At 41.7% G+C, this 18,514-nt stretch overlaps 1 protein-coding gene across 7 annotated transcripts in view; it reads left to right on the top strand.

The window, feature by feature from the left end:
- The window catches only part of SLC4A7 (solute carrier family 4 member 7), a 202,781-nt gene that overhangs the window by 173,996 nt on the left and 10,271 nt on the right, over nt 1-18,514 (top strand). For all 7 annotated transcript variants that reach the window (XM_073630274.1, XM_073630269.1, XM_073630273.1 and 4 more), the window contains 4 exons: nt 2,014-2,082; nt 4,117-4,290; nt 6,686-6,817; nt 14,859-14,959. In XM_073630274.1, coding sequence (XP_073486375.1) covers nt 2,014-2,082; nt 4,117-4,290; nt 6,686-6,817; nt 14,859-14,959 — 476 coding nt within the window. The remainder of the gene's footprint in view (nt 1-2,013; nt 2,083-4,116; nt 4,291-6,685; nt 6,818-14,858; nt 14,960-18,514) is intronic.

Here is an 18,514-nt window from a genome sequence, read left to right as displayed (position 1 = left end):
GATTTATTGTATACGTGTATATATTCAGTATAATAGATACTGCATATACTTGTAAAGATAAGACCGTAGCGTTGAAACCAGTTTACATCTTGAAGGTAAAACACATTACTCATACTTATTGTTGCGTTCCATTGGAACTGCCTAAAATACCAGACAAGGAACAAAAGCTTAAATACAAGCACCGTATATTTGTCTTGCTTGCTGTGTCATCGTTAGTCATGGCTCATCTTGTAAATTCCAAGTCTATGCAGACTGCTAACAATGGCACTGCAGGCCGGTCACACAGGCTTTTGCTGTTTGGTGTCCTTTCTTGAGTTGCATTTATCAATAGGAATGGATCAAATAACATGTTGGCCTTTAGCCACAACTCCAGACAATTTTTTTTTTTTTTTTTTTCCCGATTAGTTAGAACACGGGGCAACTTTTTTTTTTTTTTTTTTTTTGTCTGGTGTTTGGATAATACTCCTTGCTGTCTGTTTGATGGGTGTCACAGAACAAAGGGGAAACCCCCTTTCCCCTTCTCTAAAGTTAGAAAAATTCAGAGCTTCTGGTAGGATTTTATTATTGTCGGTGATCTTATAATGAAGGTATCTTATTTCCTGTCCAGGTAACTGACAGATGAGAAATCTTCTTGGACAAAGGCAGGTTTTAAAACCTTGTGCCCAAATCCATCACCCACAAATGCCTAATTTCCAGCTTATAAGCGGGACCATTGCGTCATGCTCCATATACGAAGCTAAAACACCAGAATAATGAATCTTGTTTTCAAAAAGTGACAGTTATTTTCAGCCGAGTCCAATTTAGATCTGAATGTTAGTTAGGCTCTATTCCCATTTGGCATCTCAGGCAGAATTGCTGCGATTCTGCCTGCAATCTCAAATCATACTATGATCTCAAAACGTATGTTCGGGTGCCATTAGTTTTCAATGGCACCTAAAACGTGGTGCGGCTTTGCCACAGTTATCGACGCAAAATGCAACGCGTGAAGCTTGTTGCCCAAAAAGAAGCAGGAGCTTCTGTGTTTTTAGATGCCACTAAAAATGAATGGCATACGAACATGTGGTTTGCGATTGTAGTGCGATTTGAGATCGTGGGCAGAATCAGTGATTTTGCCCAAGATCCCAAAACGCCAAATGTGAATGGAGCCTAAAGGATGCCATAGACTGCTCAAATTTTGTCTGATTCCTGCTCGATCAGCCTAAATGCAAATCATGAGTGGCCCTGTCGGCACCACTTGGTTTGACAAAAGCCGATTTTCAAATCTACTATTGTTGAAGGAATTGGGTGAGAATAGCCTGTTGATTAGCACCTGCATCCTATCAAATGCAGGTATGCTGTTCGATTTAGGTGTCAGGTGTCAGAATACAATAGCTGGCAGGGAGATTCCATCAACACTGTTTAGCATGAATGGAGGAATCTGTTAGATTCCAGCAGGCTGAACGAGAGAAATCTGGAAGTGTATGGCTATTCTTGTGTAGAGCTTTGTGAATTTTTCCCCTTTTATATCCATTGACTAAGTACCAACAAACACAAAGTCAGTACAGGTATCCTTTTTTTAACTATAATATTGTAACTTTCAGTTATAATTTAAAAGTATAATAACACCAATAGAAGGCATATAAAAAATAAAATTTAGTAATAAGTTTTTTCCTTTTTTTTTTTTTTTTTTTTTGTAGTATATTTCAGTATTTTACATAGGATTATAATACCTAGGTTATAATTCCTTGTTTTATATTTCCTTACTTGGATGTTCCTGCCTTTCTTTTCTCCTCTGTCTTTGCTTTCCTTCTGTTTTCATGCTAAGTTATAATATGTTGCAGTACAATTAATGTTGGACTTTTATGGTGTCCGGAGTTAGTCCATTACCGGTGCTCTATAAAGACTTTATCCAAGGGAAGAATCTACATATTTTGTAAAAGTACCAGAATAAAAATATTTTCAAGCAGCACTTGTAGTAAACTCTGTAGGTTACGATGATGCATTCTTGCTAACATTTTGTGTATATCATTACAGTTTATTCCAATGCCGGTTCTGTATGGTGTTTTTCTATATATGGGAGTGTCTTCACTAAAGGGTATCCAGGTAAGTCTTCCATATACAGAATTCTGACATATTTAAAGCAACATAAATGTGTGATAGTGTACGAAGCCCAGCAGTTTGGAGAAGGTATAGCACATCACACAGTGCAGAAATGGTACACTAGCAGCTAGCACTGGAAGAGTGTAGGGTAGTGATGGTGAGTGGATAGGGACACATACTTTAAGGCTGGATATACATTATACAATTGTCTTGTACAACTTTCCTTTAAATTTACCAAAACCATATAATATGAGGTCAAATCTAAACACTTTCAGTTTGTATGAAATCGGGCACTATATAGTTGAAGGTAAAACTAAAGGAAATTGAATATGAAAATTGTATAATGTATGGCCAGCCTATGTGTCAGTGTCTATAGACCTGCATGTCCTGTGGTGCTGTGTCTCTTAGGGGTGGTGTCAACACTGGGACTGAAAGCCTGCAGGTAATGTTTAATCAAATGACCTATGCACTGCATGTGTGGACATGTACAGTTTACCGTCAGCCAATGCCCTCCAATGCGCTCCAGTGCCATTGATTGTATTGTAGAAAGCACAGTTGAAGGGGACACTTAAAGTGGAACTTCAGTCAGAAAATTATTTCCTGATAGATCGCTTCAGGCTGTCCCCTTTTTTTGAAGCTATAGCTATGTAAAAAAATTGAAATAAGTGTACTGTTTAAAATCCAGTAATGCACAGTCTTGCCCTGCTCTACACATGCTCAGTTGCTCTCTTTTCTCGGCACTGTGCCTAAAATCGGAGCCACTAGAGGCTGATCAGCTGACAGCTTTTGGATTAAGGCTCCTTTCGCATTTGTGCGACTTGAGATCTGACTTGGGAGACTGTGACTGACTTGGGAGAATGTGAAATTCAATATATTTCTACAAGAGCCGTTCCTACAAGTCACCACTACTTCAGAAAAGGTTCCTGTACTTTGGTCCAACTTTTGATGTGACTTTGATCCAGAGAATGTAAAGTCAGATCAAAGTCATGCTTGAAATGGCACGACTTTGGAGATGCGCTAATGTAAAAGGAGCCTTGGGCTTGATTCACACCTATGCATTTTTAGTGCTTTTTGCATTTTGCAGATTTGCACTACAGAACGTGTTCCATAGGAAACCATGGTAAATGGACTGCAGTGCAAATCTGCAGAATGCAAAAAGCACAAAAAATGCATAGGTGCGAATCTAGCCTTAGACCCTTTCACACTGCGGCACTATTCAGGCATTTTATCGCTAAAAATGGCGCCTGTAAAGCACCTCTCAAGCCACTCCAGTGTGAAAGCCCGAGGTGCTTTCACACTGGAGCGGTGCGCTTGCAGGACAGGAAAAAGTCCTGCAAGCAGCATCTTTGGGGCGGTGCAGGAGAGGTGTATACACCGTTCCTCCACCACCCCAGCCCATTAAAAAGAATGGGCAGCACTGCCAAAGCGCCTGCAAAGCACTTCGTCAGTGCCGCAAAATGGGCGCTATTAACGTTTTCCTCGGGGTTAAAAGTACCACTATAACAGTGGTAAAGCGCCGCTAACACCCACACTGCCCCAGTGTGAAAGGGATCTTACTGTTGCTGAAGGGGGAAGAAAGCAACCGAAATGACACTGTGTGGAGGGAACAGAGATTAGGGAGAACAAAAATGGAGCAGGAGAGGTGACAAGACAAACTCTGCTAGAAATATATAGTGGCATATAGTTTTTGAGACCAAGGAGAAGGGGAGCGTTCTCAGTAGGAAGTGACTGCTCTGGACTTCAGCAAAATGGTGACCTCCAGCAAGCAGAAACAGGAGAAATGCTGTAGGCAATTTGGAGCACACACAAATTTTGGTAGCATAATTCTTAATGTAGAACGTATGTTCTTTTGTTAAAAAATATTATTGTTATCAAACTGTTATGGGTAATGTTCCCCTTTTTAACCATGCATGTCCGCACCACTTAAACTTATGACTTGTCTGCTTAACAGCCAAGTCCTGCATCCACTGCAGAATGTTACAGATACAGATTATTGCTTCACTTTATTACTTTTCTTCTTTCCATGTCTACTTGCAGTTCTTTGACCGGATAAAGCTATTTGGAATGCCAGCCAAACATCAGCCAGACCTCATCTACCTGCGTTATGTCCCCCTCTGGAAAGTGCATGTGTTCACTGTCATTCAGCTCACTTGCCTGGTTCTTTTATGGGTCATCAAAGTATCTCAAGCTGCTGTTGTGTTTCCCATGATGGTAAATGGTCATGTTCAACATTTTTTAATTATTTCTGTAAAACATGCGTTTGCTGCTTAATTGTTGACTATTGCTTTCTTTTATTATTCATATTTTCCTGCTACTTCCAGAAAACAAGGGAACATATACTATTTGTATACTGTACAATTAATGCATGTTTGTATTAGTTCAGCCTTTCTTTCACTCTACATTGTCCATCTGGCCAAATTAGTTATTATATGATCATGGATCCACTTTAGGAAGCAAAAAGAAATGTAATACACTATAAAACCACTAGATAAAGAACATCTTTATGTCCAGATATTTTTTTTTAAAATATGCATGTAGGAAGCAAAACAACTAAACATTCAGTTGAAATTCATATATTTTTGCAGTTTTACAGTGCCTTGAAAAAGTATACATAAACTTTGAAATTTTCCACATTTTGTAATGTTAAAACCAAAAACGTAAATGTATTTATTGAGATTTTATGTGATTGAACAACACAAAGTGGCACATAATTGTGAAGTGGAAGGAAAATGATAAATGGTTTTCAAATTTCTTACAAATAAATATGTGAAAAGCGTGGCATGCATTTGTATTCAGAACAAGGAGAGCATTAGTCAGAGAAGCAGCCAAGAGGCCCATGGTAACTGTGGGGGAGCTGCAGAGATCCACAGCTCAGGTGAGAGAATCTGTCCACAGGACAACTATTAGTCGTGCACTCCACAAATCTGGCCTTTATGGAAAAGTAACAAGATGAAAGCCATTGTTGAAAGAAAGCCATAAGAAGTCCTGTTTGCAGTTTGCGAGAAGCCAAGTGGGGGACACAGCAAACATGTGGAAGAAGGTGCTCTGGTCAGATGGGACCACAATTGAACTTTTTGGCCTAAAAGCAAAACGCTATGTGTGACAGAAAACTAACACTGCACATCACCCTGAACACGCCATCCCCACCGTGAAACATGCATCATGTTGTGGGGATGCTTTTCTTCAGCAAGGACAGTGAAGCTGATCAGAGTTGATGGTAAGATGGATGGAGCCAAATACAGGGCAATCTTAGAAGAAATCCTGTTAGAGTCTGCAAAAGACTTGAAACTGGTGCGAAGGTTCACCTTCCAGCAGGACAACAACCCTAAACGTACAGCCAGAGTGACAATGGAATGATTTAAATCAAAGCATATTCACGAGTTAGAATGGCCAAGTCAAAGTCCAGACCTAAATCTTATTGAGAATCTGTGGCAAGACTTGAAAATTGCTGTTCGGACGCTCTACATCCAATCTTACAAAGCTTGAGTTATTTTGCAAAGAAGAATGGGCAAAAATTTCACTTTCTAGCTGTGCAAAGCTGGTGGAGACATCCCCAAAAAGACGTGCAGCTGTAATGGCAGCGAAAGGTGGTTCTACAAAGTATTGACTCAGGGCTGAATACAAATGCACGCCACAGTTTTCAGCTCTGATTATTTGTAAAAAAAATTTAAAAACCATTTATCATTTTTCTTCCACTTCACAATTATGTGCCACTTTGTGTTGGTGTATCACATAAAATCCCAATAAAATAAATTTACGTTTTTGGTTGTAACATGACAAAATGTGGAAAATTTCAAGAGGTATGAATACTTTTTTCATGGCACTGTACCCCCCAAAGGAATTTGTTCTTTTTTTGAGGCACTCTTGGTGGTGACCTAAGAACCACCATTACTGAATGAAGAAATCGGTGTGTCTGCCTGTATGAACATTGCAAAACTGGCTAAACAGAATAAAAATAATTTGGCAGGTACAACAGTAAATGTATATACAGTTTAAAAGTGTATTAGCTAGAGTTCTGCTTTACCACACTGATGGAGGCAATGTAATTGATTGTGACTTAGAAGCCAAGAGTAGAAGGTATAATATATATTAAAGCACAAAGGACATCAACACTTGCACTTGAGGCTGGGTTCATACTATTGCCACATGCAGCTCACAGCAGGGGACCAGTGCGTCCCCGTTCATCGTTTCAGGTCCGAATTCAGATGGAAGAATTCGGACCTGAAACAAGCCAAAAGACGCACAGGACCCCTGTGCAAATTCGCACCAGAGCCGCAGCGGAAATATGTGAACTGCCTCCATTGAGAGCCAGTCACAAACTCCTTCCATACGAATTAGATGCGGGGAAAGCTGCATCTAATTCGCATAGGTGTGAACCCAGAAAGGGCCATCATTACCGCGTCTTTATTTAAAGAGAACGCGTGCATGCTTATGCATTTCATAGACACATAGAGTGACGGCAGAAATAAGACCAAATGGTTGAGCAATGTAGGCCTTCTTATAGCAGGTTGCTGATCCCAGATAAGCAGTGGACAAGCCTTTTCTTGCTGCAATATAGAGGGTATGTTACACTACAATGTTTACATTTCCATGCTTTCTGTTTAAGGTACTTGCTCTGGTATTTATTCGTAAATTATTGGACTTCTTTTTCACCAAACGTGAGCTAAGCTGGTTGGATGATTTGATGCCAGAAAGTAAGAAAAAGAAAGAGGATGATAAGAAGAAAAAGGAGAAAGAGGTAGTCTTTGGTTTTCCTTCTCTAATATATTTCTCATTTAATAACATATGAATTTTTTTTTTTATTTTTTTTTTAAGGACTCCAGGGTTCTGCCCAGGTACTGTTCTATTAGGAATTTAATGCTTTATTTTCCTTGAATAGAGATGCGTTTTAACACTTACAGTATGACGGCCTACTTGCTATGCAGCTCTAGGGGCAGATGCTAGAACAGTTACATGTCTGTATGTCTGGCCCTCTTTACATTGCTGGAGGTGTTCCAATGAACTGGAGTCCACAGCTCACTGTAATAGTGTTACTAAACCCAGGACCCTGCATTCACTATATCTGGTCTCCCACAGTACACAGAACATGGAAATGCAATAGTTTTAGTAAATATAAACTGCCAAATACCCTTTCTCATCAGCAGTATATAGTAGTCTTGTGACTTCTGTCAGTGTCTGGCCGAGATTTCATTCTTCTCTGATTGTCCTATGAGGCTGCAGGACCCGTGACCCTCTGTCTGGACAGTGCCCATTGGCCCTGTGCTGAACAATGCACCCTCTCTCCAAAAAAAAAAAAAATAACAAACTCTCTAGCAATACACACCAAACTGAGCATGTGCAGGGTGCTTCCTAGGAATCTGTGTTATCAGGAGGATTGGGGACAGTAAAAGAAGGGGAGGATCAGAGAAGACAGGATCAAACAGCTTTTTTACACAATGTAGAGGATTAACCCCTTAGGTTCCACAGTTAATATGACAAGCGTGTTTTACTGTTGTGGGTTCAGTAACACTTTAACTTCCACCTTAAAGTAGAATTGTGGCTAGGCTATGGACAATGAAATATTTACTTACTGACCTCTGTAGCGGCAGGCACGGTGCAACAAATCATTTTAAAAGCTGAAGTTTAGCTAAACCCGCCCCCACTTCCTCGCTCAGTAGCGAGAATGGGACCATTCACAAAGCACAGCACGATTCGCGCATTCCCTGACTTAAGATGCTGGACCCAAAGCACATTGAAGTTTGAAGTGCTGGATCCCTGGACAGGTAAGTGTCCTTATATTAAAAGTCAGCAGCTACAGTATTTGTAGCTGCTTACTTGACATTTTTTTGTGGGGGAGAGAGAGACTGTAGTTCCTCTTTAGGAGGATGCGTTTTTGGCGCGTTTCAGTGCATTTTTGATTAGTTTCCAAATGCATTCCAGGTGCTTTTTTTTTTTTTTTTTTTCCTGTTTTTATACTCACTGTACTGGGGTCCGGTGCGTTGATTCTAGAGCATTTCGGTGCGTTTTTGATGCATTCAAGTACAGTCCAGTGCAGGAAAAATTCAACATGTTCTACTTTTTAGTTCTGGTGTGAACTATGGAATTTGGACGCACTATAACCTGCTTTCCATTAGAGCTGCACGATTCTGGCTAAAATGCGAATCACTATTTTTTTTTTTTTTGCTTAGAAGATAGATCACGATTCTCGCGGCGTAACATCATCTTTCACATTAAAACAAAAAAAAATTGGGCGAACTACTGTTTTTCTTTTTCATTAAGTGTATTTTTTCCTAAAAAAAATTGCGTTTGAAAGACCGCTGGGCAAATACAGTGTGACATAAAATATTGCAGCAATTGACATTTTATCACCTAGGGTCTCTGCTAAAATGTATATAATGTTTGGGGGTTCCAAGTAATTTTCTAGCAAAAAATATTGATTTTCACTGAAGAAACAAGTGTCAGAAAAAGATTTAGACTTTAAGTGGTTAAACTTCCTGCATTTACATTTAAAAACTTGGCAGACTGCCTGGATTTTTTCTTTACACACAGAAGTTTATCCCTTTGATCTAAGAGAAAGAGTTAGTTACAATGTTTAATGTTAAAAACTTGGCGATGTTTTCTTTTGACAGCTGAGTGAGCAGATAAGTCTCTCCACTTGTTATATGAAAGAATCAGCAAACTCTGCAATAGAGATCGTCAGGGGGGTTGAATCGAGATCACGACTTTTTAATGATTAATTGGGCAGCTCTAGTTTTCATGTGTTTTTGATGCAGAAAAAAAAACGCACTGGACTGCATGTGGTGTGAACTGGCCCTTAAGAATTGTAATCATTTAAATGTTCGTAGCTTGACCACGGTTCTAGTTAAAGCTATGTATACAAGTTACGGTTTGATTCTACAATATCCTTTAGATTTACCATGAGAACAGATAATCAGTCTGTAGTCAGGTAGGCTCTTACACTACATAACTACGCAAATCCCATTTTAAATTAAACTCCACTGAAAGTAACGTGCAGTTTTTAATTTAAGAAAAAAAACAACCACATAGGAATAGTGTGAAGAAGTGTGGAGCATCATTTTTATACCCCACCAGTTTCTACTTGCTTTATAATTCACCCAGGCAGCTCCTAATCCTTTTCTTCATTCATGTAAAGAAACCTCAGTTCTTAGCCGCTTCAGCTCTTTGGTGAAATGTACCTGCACTTTAGATTTAAAAATAAAAAAATAAATTTGGTTTCTTTTAGAAAAATGCAGCACACTGTGCTTATATCTTGCTAATACTGTGTGCATAGAAGTAGAGTTTTGCAAAGGAGTGAATTGGCTTTTTGACCATCCTTTTCCTCTCTCCTTTACAAAACGAGAAGATTGAAGATGACTCGCCAGAGGTAAGTCAATAGAAGATGCATCATTTAAGATCTACAGATGCAAATGTTATTTGGAAAGACTATGATAAATGAAATGGTGATACAAAGTTTCTGATCTCTTCTGCAAATGATAAATTAGGTTTCAAAGTTCTTTTAAAAAAAATGTTCCTAATGTTGATTAACTGAAGTGGTAATTACATTAGTTTTACTAATAAATGATTCTACTGGTGTTGGTAAAAACACTTAATATGTATTTTCTCATACTCTGCCCAGATAGGGTTTTTTAAACTTTTTTATAGGGTTTGTCATTACATTCACAGACTTGGCTTTAACTCCAAGAAATAGATGTAAAGTTGCTCAAAATCTATTTGTTTCTGAAGTGGTCTGTGTGGTAGTTAAGCAAATTAGTTATCAGTCTATATTGCAGACTATCCATCTACAATAAAGGAAAAACCAAAGGTTCCTGCATTTGAGAAATGGCTGTTCGGCTGATTGAAAACGAATCTTCGCTAATCAGGCCATCACATCAGCTATGCTGCCACTCTCAACAGGTCAGGGGAAACCCAAATTGGACTCTAAAAAGCAAAAGGAACAGAGGGCGCACAAGCCTTGCCCATTACCTTTGCGACACCTTTTTAATATTGCAAGAAGCTTTAAAACATACTCACAAACGAGTGATAAAACCAGGCAAAATGTATAAAGTCCACCACAGTGTTCCCTCTTCTTCAGAGCTCGTCCATCTACAATGCCCTTTTGATTTTACAGGCTATCAGTTTTAAATTTCAGTTACAAAAGAAGCATTAAAAGGCATAGTAAGCATGTATATGTACACTAGTATTTTCTCTCTCTCTCTCCCTCTCTCTCCCTCTCCCTCTCCCTCTCCCCCTTCCTCCCTCCCTCCCTCGCTTTGCCTTCTCCCCGCCCCCTCCCAGCTCTCGCTTATCCCTTCCTTCCCCCTGCTCTCGCAATCCCCCCCCCCCCCCCCGCTCTTGCTATCCATTTTTCTCTCCCCCCACTCTCGCTATCCCTTTCTGTCTTCCCCCCCCCCGCTCTCGCTATACCTTCTCCCTCCTCTCCCGTCTGTCTTTATGACAACCAGCCAAATGGGCAACCTGTAAAACCTGTGCAAGCACAAGAAAACAGGGTACTGGTTGGGATTTGTAAAGGTTTTCCTGTTCTTTCTTAAGCAATATATAGCAACGATTCACACATATTAAAGAAAAGGCATAGAGAGTTGTTCAAAATTTGTAAAATGTATTTATGTCATTTAAATTGCCTGCTCTCTATTTACTAATTGAATGACCCCTGTTCTCTAGCATGATGGCTTACTTGAAACCATGTATTCCAATAGAAGAAACCGAAATTCCAAATAGTAAATGGTTTATTAGGTACACATAAAGGGGTACATGGGGGTAACGTTTTGCAGGGCAAGCCTCCCCAAAAATTCTTTATGCGCTCCCAAAGTCCACATAGTAGTATTTGCAGATGTTAGTGTTTTTTTTTTTTTTTTCCTTGCCTGCATGTTCTTTATTGCTGCCTGGAAACTGGACTTTATCTCTTGTGAAAGGATACAGCAGCTACGGCCACAGAAGCCGATAATCTTTAGCTAGGCCCGGCACAGGCTAATTTTAGAGGCGGATGGATATCCACCTCTCTGCTGCTTCCTCAGCCAATGGTAAAGACTGTACCTGCCCCCTTCCCCCAGCCCGCCTTCTTTGATTTCTGAGAAGAGGAGATGTCGGCAGCTGCTAAGAAAGGGGAGAGAGGAGAGAACACAGCCTGCTATGGGGGACACATTCCTCAGCCCCAGCACTGAGAAACAGTGAGTTGTGTTTGCCTGCACTGTTGCCAGCATTAGAGAACAAGCTGGTTTCTACAGTGTGGGAAGGATACCGGAGGAGAACAAGATGGTTTATCTATCTATCGTCCATCCTGTATTCTGACACCTGCATTCCTCTCTGCCAGCACAAGTCATATGGTTTTTACAGAGACTCTGACAGGGAGAAAATGCACTGTTTCTGGGTTATCCATCCATTCATCCTTCTATCTATCTACTCATCCATCCATCTATTCATCCATCCATCCACCCATGCATCTACTCATTCATCCATCCATCTTCTCATCCATCCATCCACTCATCCATCCATCTATTTATCTACTCATCCATCCATCTACTCATCCATACATCTATCCATTCATTCACTAATCCATCCATCTATCCAGCCATCCATTCATTCACCTATCTTTTCATTCATCCATCCATCCATCCATTCCTCATTGCTGGTGTCACAATACAAGAAGAATGGAAGAAAAATTAAATCATATTCTGATGGCATTATACTAACCCTATTTTTCCCACACTTTAGTAACAAGCCAGAGCTCTGGTACATAGCGCACTCCTGAACCCTGCGTTGTGTACATAGCGCACTCCTGAACTTGGCATTGTGTACATTGCGCACTCCTGAACCCTGCATTATGTACATAGCGCACTCCTGAACCCGGCATTGTGTACCAAGTGCACACCCGAACCCTGCATTGTGTAAATTGCGCACTCCTGAACCCGGCTTTATGTACATGGCGCACTCCTGAAACCTGCATTTTCTACATGGCGCACAGATGATTTCTGCATTGTGTATGTACAGCACTCCTGATCTCTGCATTGTGTATATACGGCACTCCTGATCTCTGCATTGTGTATGTACGGCACTCTTGATCTCAGCATTGTGTATGTACGCCACCCTGCATCGTGTGCATAGTGCACTCCTGATCTCTGCATTGTGTATGTAAGGCACTCCTGATCTCTGCATTGTGTATTTAAGGCACTCCTGATCTCTGCATTGTGCGAGTAGCGCACTCCTGATCTCTGCATTGTGTGCGCAGCGCACTCCTGATCTCTGCATTTTGTGCGTAGTGCACTCCTGAACTCTATATTGTGTATGTAGCACACTGCTGAACTCTGCATTGTGTATGTAGCGCACTCCTGATCTCTGCACTACGTGCATAGCGCACTTCTGAGCCCTGCATTTTGTGTGTGTGTGTGTGTGGCGCACTCCTGAACCCTGCATTGTGTGTAGCGCACTCCTGAACCCTGCACTTTGTGTGTCGCACAAATCTGAATCCTGTAAATTTCTGTAAATAGCGCACCCCTCAGCTCTGCACTCTTAACGTGGCGCATTCCATGCATCCCCATACACCCCCTATGCTTGCTTCACACTCCATGCATTGCCCATACACCCCCTATACTCACAGAACGCTCCATGCATTCCCCATACACCCCTATACCCGCACATTCCATGCATTTCACATACACCCCCCTATACTCTCTGCACACTCCATGCATTCCCCACACACCCCCTATACTTGCAGCACACTCCATGCATTCCCCCCACACCCCCTATACTCGCATCACACTGCATGCATTCCCCACACACCCCCTATACTCGCTGCACACCGGGAGGCTGTTACAAAATGCTCAGGGACAGGGTAAGAGGGAACATAGACACCAAGTAATCCTTTCTCCCAGAAGAAATCATGTTTACTATAGAGCCAAGGTTGACAACCCGTGGACCGCGATCTACCAGTTTATCGCATCCAGGTGACTGATAGATCGATCCTGGGCTTGCTGACCTTCTGTCAGTGATTGTGGATGAAGGCAGCGGCCGGTCACAGAACAAGAGAAGCAGGGCAGGCGGGGGCATCAAACCTGCTTCATGAGCAAATGCCTTGTCCATAGTTCCTCTGCTATGTCAGATGGAGTGATACCAATAGCACTCCACCTCTCATTCTTGGTAGCGGGATCCACAGCAGCTGGAAGTTCTGCAAGAAGTTAGGCATGAGTGGGCATAATGGGGCACAGTAAAAGCTATGTGGGCACAATAGCAGCTATATAGGCACAATAGCATAAAGATGCTATTGAGCCCATAAAGATGCCATTGAGCCCATACAGGTGCACAATATTAGCTATATGGGCACCACATGGCATGTGTACACTATTGGCTGCTGCCTCTGCAGCTAAAGGGGATAGGGATAAGGGTTGTTTTACAAGTGGACCAGGCACCACTATTCCTCTAAAAAGTGATCTAAGCATGTTTGACAGGTTGTGAAAAGGCTCATTTAAAGCTATAACTGCCGTACAATGCATTCAATTGCTTAACCGCTAGTGTGAATGAGCCCTAACATTGCTGGTGTGATGTCACAGTATATCTCACTATAAGAAAAGTGAACACTGTCCCTCATGTTACCATAAAAAAAAATCTAACCTGATAAATATATATGCCACCAATCAATGTAAGGGCTCATATACATTTGAGGAGAAGGTGGTAGGTTTTCTTTAACTGCAGTGGAGATCAGTGAGATCACAACCCGACTTTGCTCCCTGGCAGGGGTGCCTGGATCATAAGGCTGGCTGAACAATATTAGAAATTGTTTGGCAGCTCTCTGTATTTTTATGTGTACTATTGCGGGCCTGGCTGCTGTGTGTTATTGTGGGAACATTCCCTGATGCAGGTAATGCTGGAGGAAGATTAACTATCTGAAGTCCGGTTAGTGGTACGCTGATTGCCCATGGGACATGACTGTGCATTGTTGGGCCTGCTATCTAAGGCCTTAACCTCTGGTAAGCAGGCTGAGTTCTCACCCAGTGGGTGATGGTGCACGGAAGTAGCTGCTAATAACATGCAGAGGATTCACTCTGCTTGCAGACAATTCTAATGAACTTTGTTGATGTGAAATTCTAATAGGGGTCACTTATGTTATGCACATTGCACTTTATATGTATGCGCAGATTCCACTTTTATTGTTTTTATCACATATTTAATTTATATATTACGTACTACTTTCTTTGAATTATTGTGGCATACATTGCTGTGATAATTAACTTTAGCATATTTTGTATTTTTTTGGGGTATGGGACAATGTGCCTGACTGCATGGCCCATTTTCAATGTGTGACTGAGTTTTTAGATAGTTCTCTGGCTTCTTTGTAGCTGTTGATTTTTTTTTTTTTTTTTTTTTTTTTTTTTTATACTTAACTACCCCACTGACTTGAGGTTATTGCTGGCCCTGACATATGCTGGGGGCTATAATTGTTGGCCTCAATGGAACTTAATTTACTTCACAATCTCTTCAGTGTACCTCCCAGGCTCTTTTTAGCCTATACAAAGAGGGAAAGGTGGCACACTACAAGCTATAGATAGGGAAGAATCACTCACATTTGGCCACACCCACATTTTGGCCACGCCCACACATGCAGATTTTGCGGCAACATCAGCACTCTCTCTTTTTGTTCCAGCACCTGCACAGCACCCCCAAAAAATTTGGGCTATAGCCACCCCTGGATCACTGTATTACTAGTTAATGAGAACACATTGTTTTTGAAGACAAGAAAACTAATATAAATACAGTACCTTGCTGAGAATGATTATTCACTTTGTCTGCAGGAAGCGGAGAGAATGCTCGAGGTGGAGGACAGTGACAATGTTCAGTTGGCGTACGAAGGCAGGAATCTTCTACAGATTCCAGTGAAAAGCTTGAAGTACAGGTACGAGGTTGAGGATCTTCTTTGCATGGTTGATACTCTTTTGGGCTTGTATACAGTGATATATACCTATAAAAATCTTCCTTGTGTAGACATCCAAAAGTGTCTGAGACTGCTGCTGGGCATCACCATCTTGAACGTGATGTTGGCAGCCCCAGCAGAATCATGGCTGTCACTCAAATGACAACCTGTAGTACATTTTCTAGCACATTGCAAGTGAATAAGTATTTAAGATACTTAATCTGTGCTTTTACCTGTAACTTTTTCTGATAATGGCAGAGTCTCTTTAAGAGCCCTTTCACACTGGGGTGCTTTGCAGGCGCTACAGCGCTAAAAATAGCGTCTGCAAAGTGCCCTGAAAGAGGCGCTGCTGTGTCTCTAATGTGAAAGCCCTGAGGGCTTTCACACTGGAGCGGTGCGCTGGCAGGACGGTAAAAAAAGTCCTCCTAGCAACATCCCTAGCAATATCTTTGGAGCGATGTATACATCGCTCCTGACCATTGAAATCAATGGGGCAGCGCGGCTATACCGCCGGCATAGCGCTGCTGCAGCAGCGCTTAGCGGTGGTTTTAACCCTTTCTCGGCCGCTAGCAGGGGGGTAAAACCGCCCCCTGCTAGCGGCCGAATACTGCTGCTAAAACAACGGTAAATCGGCGCTATTTTACTGCCGGCGCTCGCACTGCCCCAGTGTGAAAGGGGCCTAACATTTGTGCTGCTCTAGGCACACATGCATTTTTGCACTCAACAATTGCTTACAAGCTCCAATCATGTTTTTTTTAACAGCTACAGCAGTATGCTACAAATTGTGAATAATAAAACCAAACTGCACTGCTTGAAGCAAGATGCCTTATTGTAGAGAGCTACGATAGTCAGCACAACGCAGCTCACAAACTTTGCTTGAAAAATTGGAAAAGGGTGTAAAATTGTCGACCGGATATTGTCTGCATCCTATTAGATGCAGTCACTGTTTGGGTATTCAAGCAGCCATGAGTGTCTTGGCCACTTAAATACTGTAGCCGATAGAGGAGATTCCTCCATTCACACTGTTTAGCCTTCAAATCCATGCATGTATACATAGGTGTGTGCACCTCAAAGCTCAAATGTGTGTGTGTGTGTATATATGTATGTATATGTGTATATATATATATATATATATATATATATATATATATATATGTATATGTGTGTGTGTATATTATATATACACACACACACACACACACACACACACTGATCTCCCTGCCAGCACAGTGAAAGACGTGCATAAGCACTTCTCTTATGGCAGAACCGGTAAGAGGGAGATCTTTCCCATTTCCCCGCTACTACATGGAGCGATAATGCTAATGCGCACTGGGTGATCAGGGTGTGCCCAGGCACACCCTGTGCACATGCCTATGAATGTATAACTAGCATAAGCAGCCTTTGAACTTCTTCATTGCTTAGTTTTGCTGCAGACGATTGACCAGAGGTGGTGTTTAAATAAACATGTCAGTAAATGTTTTTACTTTTGCATTCACACTGTACAATCAGGTAAATTTGCCTAAAGGCGAGTGTTGCTTCTGACAGCAGTGAGATGGAATCATTCCCTGAGTAGGACATAAAATATGAAATACAAAATAAATGCTGTTCTCTAAATTAAAGGGGTTGTAAGCCCTCAGGGTTTTTCACCTTAATGCATTCTATGCATTAAGGTGAAAAACCTTTTGTGCTGCAGCTGGCCCCAGACCCACCCCCCCCCTTTTTCTTACCTGAGCTGATCGTTCCAGCAACGGGGACAAGCACAGCAACTCCAGCCACTGTCTTGTGTCCTCATTGGATAGATTGATAGCAGCAGGAGCCATTGGCTCCCGCTGCTGTCATTCAAATACAGTGACACGGGGCCGAGTCCTGCTGTCTGTGTCAATGGGCGCAGCAGCAGGACTCGGGAGCGCGCCCGCACTGGTGCCCTCATGGAAAGCGGCTCTACATGGGGGCACTTGAGAAGAGAAGGAGCCAGGAGCGCCGTGGGGGGACCCCAGAAAAGGAGGATCGAGGCCACTCTGTGCAAAACCCTTGCACAGAGGAGGTAAGTATAACATGTTGTTTTTTAAAAAAAAAGAAACAATGAACCTTTACAATCGCTTTAAGCTCTTCCCTGGGAAAGTCTAAATTGTTTGTGAAAAACTACTACATGTAACTTATTGCTGGCAAATGGCTAAATATATAGATGAGATGCATATAAGGAAGCTGTTTTACCTGCCAAAGGATTTGTATTTCCTCCTCTTAAAGTGATCTGTATACGATCTTATAAAGCATCCCATTCAGTTTAAAATGGAAATGAAAGGCAAAACATTTTTGGATAGATACAAAGAATAAAACACAAACTTTTTTTTTTTTTTCCCCCCTTTTTTATAAATTCTCACATTCCCTAAGTTCTCAGCTGCATAAAAGCTGGGTGAGGAAAAGCAGCAGCACATGGAGCTTCCCAGCGAATGGCTGTGATTCTAAACACCAGAGGAGAGCACACTGAGTTCCCAGCACAGCTAGAGAACTGGCCATGGTGTGCTCTCCCGCTTAGTGTGGTCAGTTTTTAATAGGAAAGCAGAGGTACTGGCAAGAACACAAGGGATTTCACCTAAAGGCAGCAATACAAAGAGAACAGGATACTCTCTCATACAAGTACATGGTACAGCAGACACATCAGAAATATGTAGTGTTAGGGTAACAAACGCTTTAATTTCTGAGATTTACACAGGAGACCTACCCTTTTACTTTCTACAGTTACGTGATGGTTATAGGTAAATATTGGATTCACAAGGCATATGTTCAGCTTCAACAAAGCTGCTGTAAGTGACCCCAAGCATTTAAAGCTGAAACCCAGGCATCATTTTGAATGCTTAGGGTGCAAGTACCTAAATTTGCCCTATTCTCAACCTTTTGCAATCCCCTATACAGCAGAGCTAGGGTTAGAATAGGGAGAAGCAACACAAGAAGCCAGTAGGTTGTGCTGCTGTGCTCTTTGCCTAACAAGGAACATGCTAATAGCAGAAGAGAGCAGAGTGGCAGAGAGATGAGATCATTATTCTGTCCAGTCACATGATGGAGAAGAGAGAAATCTGTAAGCGTATCGGTAAAAAGATCCAGGCACAGGGTTGTTGGGTCTGGCAGAGCTGTGTATATTTCAGAACTGGGTGATATATCTTTTGACAGGTGAAATAGCTCTCATATACTGTATGTATTTGATCTGTGTGTTTTAGCTGTTTGAAGCTGAGATTCAATTGTGTTCTCCATTTATAGTCCTAAATGGAAAAATAGGATTTTTAAATACAGCTTACCTAAATATTCCCTTTTCTTGGGAATACATAACAGGACACAGAGGCCTGGTAATTAGTGGGTTAGATAGTACCTTCAGGTGATTTAACACTGGTAACCCTAAGGCCCCTTTCACACTGGGGCGGTAGGGGGCGTCGGCGGTAAAACAGCGCTATATTTAGCGCTGTTTTACCGCGGTATTCGGCCACTAGCGGTGCGGTTTTAACCCCCCCCGCTGGCGGCCGAAAAAGGGTTAAAACCCCTCGT

This window comes from Aquarana catesbeiana, linkage group LG05 (assembly GCF_042186555.1).
Source record: "Aquarana catesbeiana isolate 2022-GZ linkage group LG05, ASM4218655v1, whole genome shotgun sequence".
NCBI classification, from domain to species: domain Eukaryota; kingdom Metazoa; phylum Chordata; class Amphibia; order Anura; family Ranidae; genus Aquarana; species Aquarana catesbeiana.
The sequence above is the reverse complement of the archived record's forward strand: the minus strand, read 5'-3'. Positions and strand labels throughout refer to the sequence as shown.